Here is an 8,990-nt window from a genome sequence, read left to right on the forward strand (position 1 = left end):
ATCAGTAAAACCCTATGTCTGATAAATCTAGGAAACTTTATTCACATAGTCATGTTTACTTTCCAATGTGTTGACAGCACAATAAACAGGATCAAGTATGTGAAAAGGGTTTCAGATGAATTCATACATTATCTACATATAATCATGAAATAAATCATGTGAACCATGCAACATTAAATGTTATTTTTGATCTATATTAATAAGTAAATCTGATTATATTGAAATGAGTTTTATTTAGGGCATAAAACCCAACGGTGTTGACAGTAGGAAATATGGGGTTGGTTGAAGAAGCTGTCATGGTTGGTTGGGCAATTTGGAAGGCTTGGAATGATATGCTTTGGAATGGTAAAAGCTCTAGTGCTGCTGATGTTGTTTGGCTGACTCGTACCACTCTTCGACAATGGTTGTGTGCTCAGGCTAAGCGGCTGGACTCGGGTTCCATGCCGTCTAATCGTACTGACACGAGAGAACACTGGTCCAAACCAGCTGCTGAATAGATAAAAATTAATGTGGATGGGGCGGTTTTTGAAGACACAAATGAGATCGGTAGTAGTTTTGTAGCACGCGGCTGTGATAGTCGAATAATTGAGGCGTTTTCAACTATTTCTTCTGTTAGTTGCCGACCCAAAATTACAGAAATTCTAAGCGTCAAGGAGGCACTTAGTTGGATAAAGAGGAATAACAAGTCAAATGTTATTTTAGAGACGGATTGCATTTCAGTTGTTCAAGCTATTCTTAGTTCGGTCTCTATGCCTTCTATTTTTGGTTTATTTGTTCAGGATTGTCAATTTATTTTATCTTCTTTAAGTAATGTTTCTATTGGTCATGTTAAACGGTCTGCTAACAAAGTCGTGCACTGTATAGCACGTGGTACTTGTTATTGGTCAGGTCGTCTTTTTACTGAGAGCGATGTTCCCCTTGCTCTTTAGTCCATTGTATTAGCGGATGTTTCTGTCTAATAAAGATTGCTTTCATTCAAAAAAAAAAAAAATTAATATAATAATAAAAAATATTAGTGTAAATTTTAGGTGTCATTTAGTTGGGAAGAATGAAAATATTAAAATAGGAATAAGAATAAAAATAAAAATAAGAATAGAATAAAATTTAAAATTAATAAAAAAAAATTATTAAATTTTTTCTCTTGTTACATTAAGAATGGTCCTTCATTCTTTTTTAAAATAGAATAGTCTCATTCTAGTGGAATGCTATTCTAATATTTTAAAATACAACCAAACAAAGGAATGGAATAAAAATTTTCTATTCTATTCTATTTCATTACATCCAACCAAACACTACCTTGTAGTTAGAATAAAAAAATATTTAGTGCTAAAATTATACTATTTTGTATTCTTTTGACACTATATTTAAGTTTGAGCGCTAGAGATGCCTTAGCTGATTTCGTAGATGTTCTCCTGTGGAAGTTATAATCGTGTGTGGCATACATTTTAGATTGTTTTTTTTTTGTCGTTTTACCTATTTATTGTCGTTTTTTTTATATATTCTCCTTTATTTAATTGTAAAACCCCAAAGCTAGATGGATAAACCTCGTCGACTTCCTCACTGCTCACACAAACAATCAGAAACCAAACCAGAGAGCTCTCTGAACCAGAATGGGAGCCTTAAAGCTCATTCTCTTAAGCTCAACAACCGCACCCACTACTTCCACTACATCTCTCTGTCTCCTTTCTCCATGTCCCACCAGACCCTTTCCTTTCTCTCTCCGCGCTCTTACACCCCCATTTCTTCACCTCCGTCCACCTCTCTTTCTTTCTACATCTCTTCCTCGCTGTACTTCTAAGCTGGCCGCCGTTGAGTCCAACAACGACGAATATGACGACTCAGAAGAAGATTTTGAAGATTTTGAAGAATTGGAAGAAGAAGCTGATGGTGCTGAGCATTCTGAGAGTGAGAGTGACGCCTTGATTGATGTCGAAAGCCTCGAAAAAGAAGCTATTGAGTTTGTTCGGGAATTTTCTTCCTCCTTATCTAAAGAGCTTATAATTGGTGCGTTTTGTTGCTCTATTATAACATTGCTCTGTTTGTCAGTCCAATTCCCTCTTGCATTTGGTTTGGGATTGAACTTTTGTTATGAATTGGTAAATTGGATATTTTTTTCTGACCCTGTTCGTAATTTGACCTGAAAATTATGAAATATGGTAAAATGTTCAATCTTTTTGGGTCTTTTCCTTTTCCTTTTTTGCTTAACCAAGAAAAAACTGATTAGGTTTTTTGGTAGCTTTTCTGCTTTTGGGATGGTTTTCTGGTGGATTACCTTTAAATATTAGTGTCAACGCATGTACAATGCAATCTGGTGGATTACTTGGTCTCTTAGTTCTAAAATCTGGTTAAGTGGTTGTGTTTATGACTATACATAGATTATTGTGCTAATTTCAGAAGAAGATGTGAAAACGGACAGAAAGAGCAGGAGAAGGCAAAAGACTGTAACTAAAAGTGTAAGCAAGTGTTTTTCATTGTTGTGACGTTATATTTTGTGGCAACTATTGTTAGAGTTTCCGAGCTATGAAGCCTGAGGCTTGGTTATTTCATATTGTTATCTTTCTCGGCTTAAAATTTTAATTGATTGCTGAAAATAAACTATTTTCTATGGTAATATGAAATTATTGAAGTATTATTTTTTTTTTTGCTGGGAGAAATTATAGAAGTATTATTTGGACTTTTTTCTAACAAACCAGTAAACATCATGTTTTAGCAATATTTGAAGCCTGTTTGAAATCTCGCAGAATGCAGTGAGATCTCATACTTTCTTATGGTTTGGTCGAACCAAAAGGGAAGGTCAAATTTCTATCAATCTAATTGTTGGATTACAAAAGGAATTAAGTTGTCTGTAATGTCATTATGTTTCTATCTCTTTATTGTAAGATAGGGACTCTTCTATTGGATTGAAAAAAAAAAGAGATAGATTCTAGGTTTCTATTTTCTGAAATCGTAAATTTCCTTCACAGATACCGAACCATCTTCTTCCAAAAGTTGCAATTGTTGGAAGGCCAAATGTTGGTAAATCAGCATTATTCAATCGTCTTGTTGGGGTATTTGGTCATGAATAAGACTCTGCATTTTCCTTTTCAGTTTATGTTTAAGTACTTGGAACTTGCCATAATGTAGAAGTCTTTTTTCTGATAGTTGACTTCCTCTTTGTCAATAAGGGGAACAGGGCTATTGTTGTTGATGAACCTGGGGTTACGAGAGATCGTTTATATGGTAGAGCTTTTTGGGGGGACTGTGAATTTTTGGTCATCGACACTGGAGGTGTGCTCACAGTTTCAAAATCACAAGCTAATGTTATGGAAGACTTAGATATTACAACAACTATTGGAATGGATGGGATTCCACTTGCCTCCAGGGAGGCAGCTATTGCCAGGATGCCATCTATGATTGAACAACAAGCAACTGCAGCGGTGGAAGAATCATCTGTCATTATATTTGTTGTTGATGGTCAGGTGCGAACTATGAAAATAAAAAAGTAAAATTTGATACCTTTCAGTAAAAGGATGGATCAATACCTCTTTTCACGTGTGAGGATGTTTTAACCTGATTTATTTTTCCCTGATTCCCAGTGGTTTCTTAGTAATTTTTTGCCCTGAAGGAAACATATTTTTTTTCTTTCTATTTATTGCTAGTACTATATTAGTTATCTCTGCCATTATGATTTGGAAAGTGAATAAAGCCACTGTACAAAATTGGTGATACTGAAATCATTGGCAGGCAGGTTTAACAGCAGCTGATGAGGAAATTGCTGATTGGTTACGTAGACACTTCTCTGACAAGTCTATTATACTTGCTGTTAACAAGTGTGAATCGCCCCGTAAAGGAGCATTGCAAGCAATGGAGTTTTGGTCCTTAGGGTGCGGTGAACTCTTTTCCTTTTCCTTGAAATTATTTTGTTCCAATTTTGATTCTCTGGTAACCAATGGTATATATTTGAAGTGTCATAAAATGGTTATAATAGTGGTGTGTATCCTTTTATTTGTGTAACCAGGTTTACACCATATCCTATATCTGCTGTTTCTGGAACTGGCACAGGAGAGCTTCTAGATCTTGTTTGTTCAGGCCTGATAAAGCTAAAGGTTTTCCATTCCTTTTGATTAATTGCATGTCTCGATTTTTCGTGAAGTGATATGTTTTTCTCCCTGCTTAATATTTTTAATTTTTAATCTTTTATGTGATGTCGTGTGAGCTGCAAGTTATTTGACTTCATATTATGTATTGATCATTGTTAGAAAGACTCTTAAAAAGGGTTTCATCCAAGCTTAATCTTTATCTTTATACACTATGTATATGCTACTTTTTTATTTATTTATTTTTAACTAAAATTAGAAGGAATATTTGGCTATTATTATTAATTTTATTTTATAATTTCTTATAATTAAAGGATTCTTGTTTGTTCCTAGGATCAAGAAGAATATGCTGAAGAAGAAGAGTATATTCCTGCAATTGCAATTGTTGGCCGACCAAATGTTGGTAAAAGTAGTATTTTAAATGCTTTGGTTGGAGAAGACAGGACTATCGTTAGCCCAGTCAGCGGCACCACTCGTGATGCCATAGATACTGAATATACAGGACCGAATGGCGAGGTTTGGTTTCCCTTCAGTTTATCCGACTGCTTTCTGCTTGTTTTCCTTTTCGTTTGTCACATTACTTTCCATGCTTGTTTTACGTGTAGTTTGTCACTTCTGTTTCATGTCTTGCTGACTATTTTCCTGAATCTGTTGACCAACTTTCACATTTTAACTGGCAATTGTATGATCTGCCTGGGGTATTCTGTTTATTCCAGCTTCTCACAATTTCTGTGTCTTCTTTTCGCCCCTCGGATTGTAATACAAAAACACAAGCTTGCTGATTTGTTCTTGGTTGATGCTATTTGGATTCCCTTACATTGCATTAAGATACCACAACCATTAATCTGTTAATGGTTTCAGCTGTTGCTTTATTGTGTTGGGGCTAATTTGTCCAGATTTTTTGAAAAATCAAATCTTCTTGGCTGTTAATTTGTCAGATGGTTTTACTGTCTGTAGAAGTTCCGGTTGATTGATACTGCTGGAATTAGAAGAAGAGCAGCTGTAGCTTCACTAGGTAGTACAACAGAGGCCTTATCAGTGAATCGAGCATTTCGAGCCGTTCGTCGTTCTGATGTTGTAGCTCTTGTTATTGAGGCATTGGCTTGCATTACAGAGCAGGTAGTCAACCCTTTAGCTTTCTGCAGGGCCATATTCCAATGATATCAGTGCATGTGCCTTTCATTGATAGTAAACTTTTGCTATTCCTTTTTAAACTTCTGAATTTGAGTTTTCTGTCTTAATGTCCTAGGATTTCAAGATTGCTGAGAGGATAGAAAAAGAAGGGAAGGGTTGCCTTATAGTTGTAAATAAGTGGGATACTATACCAAATAAAAACCAGCAGACTGCATCTTATTACGAACAAGATGTTAGAGAGAAGCTTCGCATACTGGATTGGGCTCCAATCGTGTATTCAACTGCAATAGCTGGTCAGCAGAGTGTTGAAAAGTATGTTCTGACAAAACTCGAGAGCTGTAGTGCTAGATTCTCAATAATTGTGAATTATCATAAAATCCTGTATTTTAGCTAAGGTATGCTGTGTGCTATGCTTCGACTTTTGCAAGACCTTCGTCTCCTCGTGAACATTAATTTCCTAACCTGGAATAGCAGACGGAAACATGTCTTTCTTTGCGGTTTTATATTGGATAGCTGTTGTTCTTGGTAAAATTAAAAATTATTTGTCACTTTTTTGTTGATTCAGGGTAATTGTTGCTGCTAGCGCAGTTGAAAAGGAAAGATCAAGAAGGCTGAGTACTGCCATTTTGAATCAAGTTGTACAAGAAGCACTTGCTTTTAAATCACCTCCAAGAACCAGGGGTGGCAGACGTGGACGTGTTTATTACTGTACTCAGGTAGATTTTGTTGACGCCCTTTGGTTGTACTCGTAAGTTGTATTCCTTTTACAATTCCGTCAGGCAAGATCTGAGGTTTGACTCCCTCCTAAGTACTCACATAGTCATTGTGATAATTATAGTTTTCTAATCTCAAAAAAAAAAAAAAAATCAGTTTAGTGGTAAAATTTATATATTTAGAGCATGTTTGGTATTGTTTTTGTTTTTTGTTTTCAAAAAATTAATTTTTAGAAATGAGAACAAAAAATAGTTTTTGAAGTTTTTAAAACACAAATCACGTTTGGTTAGTGTTTTTTAAAACAATATTGGCCAAAAGTGAATTGGTTTTTAAAACAGAAAACAACATTTTGTTGTTTTCAAAATTCTTGGTTTTTGTAATTTTGTTTTCTGAAAAGTGTTTTAAAAAAACAAGGCCAAACAAGTCAAATTGTTTTCAAAAAACAATTTTTAAAAACAGTTTTTTAGTTATGATGTCAAATATGCACTAAATATATATATTTTTTTAAATACAAGCATGACATGTAAGTTTGTTATCCAGTGGGGTTAACTTAGTTTACTTGATATTCGAATGCAGGCTGCAATAAGGCCACCTACATTTGTTTTCTTTGTTAATGATGCAAAGCTTTTTCCCGAGACATACCGACGTTACATGGAAAAACAACTACGTACGGATGCAGGATTTCCTGGCACACCAATCCGGATTCTATGGCGCAGCCGAAAGAAAATGGAAAGAAATGATGGTGAGTTCTAGTCTAGCCTCACCTCATATGTGTTTGTGTCTAAAATATGAATGTTGGTGTTTCTGACTGATTAAGATGATTGTAATACTTTCCGTTTTGACAGGAAAATCTTCAAAATCACAAGGGAATCTTGTGCCTCGTAATAGAAAAATGGCATCTGCTATTACTGCTTGAAGGAAATGAGAGGTTTCAACCATTATCCTAAAAGACTCAGCAGTAAGATTCTTCATGTGTCTAAGAATAGAATAGACTACATAACTCAGCATATGCATGGAATGTACTGTAGATAAGTACATTCCAAACATAAACCAGTTAGTAGTTTCTTGTTTTTTTTTTTTTTGAAGGAAAACCAGTTAGTAGTTATTAGTAACTTGATTCATTTTATCTTTTCTCTAGTTGAGAGAGACACTTTATAAATGTTTCACACCAATACAAGCACCAATCAAGGAGTGGAAAGAGACTGGCAAACCAACAGACATGACAGTCTTTATTGTGATAGCATTGAAGTTGCTTTTCCTCTTGGGAAATATACAGGTCAAGTCACATAATGAGGAAAACAAATGTATTTTGAGGTAACAGCTTAAGGTGTTTAACTACCATTATGTGCTATTTTTTTAATAAACATTTATATATTACAATATATAGTTTGGAGACTCAAACTACAACTTTTAATACATACGTACTCTTTTATGATCATTTGAGCTAACTTTAACTGATTTTAGTATTGTATGCTATTAGTATTACATTAGAAGCACTACAAAGTGGCACCATACAAATATTAATAGGTTGTTCTTAATTACATGATATGTTGGTAAGTGATGCTAATTATATGATACGAAAAAAGATGTTAAGGACGGTCTTCTAGAATTTTTGTTGATCATTGTATCATATTGTCTTATGTTTGAAATTTTCTGTTTACACGTGATCTCTGACAATAAATCACAGTTTTTTAATTTTGATTGAGATTATCTAGTAAACAAAATATCCAGCGTTAGTAAATATAGCTTCTGACAACATTCATGGTTTTGTATCCAAATCATTACACATTGGAGTAAACCTTTATTATGACACAACCATAAGAAATATTTCTTTTTTCTTTTTCTTCTTTGATAGACCATTTTTTTAAATTTTTTATTAGTGGTCATTGAAGATAGGTGTGTTTCTTTATTGTTCTTAATTATAAGGGCATGTGTTACCCCAGCAACTGATCTATCTATCAGTATGTGATTATTGTTGTCCCATTTGAGTATTTGGCAAATCATCAAAATACTTTGATCTGCTATGAAATAAAGAATTGAATGTGGGGAGTGAGTTGGTCCTCATGCTAGTTGCTGTTAATCTTTATATTTTATTCGTATGAGTAGTGGGTCCTTGTCATAGTTAAAATCTCACTTATTCACATTGAATGCTTCGTACCAATCATGATTATTTTAAGATGTGTTTGGATCATGTTTTCAGTTGGGTTTCTTATCCTTATTTATTTATTATTATTTTTTTTGAACAAAATCAATAATGGTTCATTGGTCTTTTTGACATCTTAAAAAAGTTATAATCTTAATTTATTGCACTCTTTTATTTTACATGGATATGAAATAAATTATTTGATCTTTACCTTTTATTTTGTAAATTATTCGAATATCTCAAAATTTTATAAAATATTTTAAATAACTATTTTGCACACTTATAAATATTAAAATTAAAATAATCTGAATGTTAAAATTATGAAGGGATACATTGTATTTTTTTTTTTTTTTTACCGTGCACCCTAGAAATACTCTTTAATAATTTATGTTGTTCATCCCTCTTCTATTTTAGAGTGACCTATTTTGGAATCAATAAATATAACTTGTTTGAATAAGTTATTTTTTTTTTTTAAATAATACTCTTAGCACAACTTATTAAGAATTTAGGTTTTTTATTTTTTTATTTTTTTTTCAGAAAAAATACTTTTAAAAGAAATGAGAGAAAGAGAAAACTCCATATTCCAATCTATTAATATAATATATTATTCATACATCTGTTAACTCAATTTCGTTAAGAATAATTGAGGCTTTCAATAATTAATTTCTCAATTAAATTATATATAAATACATGAATTATGTATAATAGTAACACGATTTTTTACGTGGTTCAATAATAAAAATTTACTTAGTCCATAAGTTTTTGTTATTTTTAAGTATGAAATGATTATACAATTTGGCAAAGTTTCAGTAAGTTGAAGTCTATTAGTGTAATGAACTCTTATTATTATTAATTGAAATGAAAAACAGAGTATTTATACAAGAGGTGTAACAAGATTATTGTTACAAACTAAAAAGTAGGGA

At 33.0% G+C, this 8,990-nt stretch overlaps 1 protein-coding gene across 3 annotated transcripts; it reads left to right on the forward strand.

Moving 5' to 3' along the window:
• Positions 1-1,549: 1,549 nt before the first annotated feature.
• LOC133034971 (uncharacterized) lies at positions 1,550-7,362 on the forward strand. 3 transcript variants are annotated; one of them, XM_061110554.1, is made up of 13 exons: positions 1,550-2,004; positions 2,395-2,453; positions 2,964-3,047; positions 3,165-3,458; positions 3,724-3,863; positions 3,998-4,085; positions 4,410-4,592; positions 5,034-5,195; positions 5,326-5,522; positions 5,776-5,926; positions 6,501-6,666; positions 6,770-6,882; positions 7,063-7,362. In XM_061110554.1, the coding sequence occupies exons 1-12, from the start codon at positions 1,611-1,613 to the stop codon at positions 6,838-6,840; spliced, it is 1,989 nt and encodes a 662-aa protein (XP_060966537.1). In that variant the 5' UTR covers positions 1,550-1,610; the 3' UTR covers positions 6,841-6,882; positions 7,063-7,362. The 3 variants fall into 3 exon arrangements, with proteins under 3 accessions (XP_060966537.1, XP_060966538.1, XP_060966539.1); XM_061110555.1 differs by lacking the exon at positions 2,964-3,047; XM_061110556.1 differs by lacking the exon at positions 1,550-2,004 and having other exon boundaries at positions 2,389-2,453; positions 2,964-3,015.
• Positions 7,363-8,990: the final 1,628 nt, after the last annotated feature.

The sequence above is a fragment of the Cannabis sativa genome, chromosome 2 (genome assembly GCF_029168945.1).
Source record: "Cannabis sativa cultivar Pink pepper isolate KNU-18-1 chromosome 2, ASM2916894v1, whole genome shotgun sequence".
In the NCBI taxonomy this organism is placed as follows: domain Eukaryota; kingdom Viridiplantae; phylum Streptophyta; class Magnoliopsida; order Rosales; family Cannabaceae; genus Cannabis; species Cannabis sativa.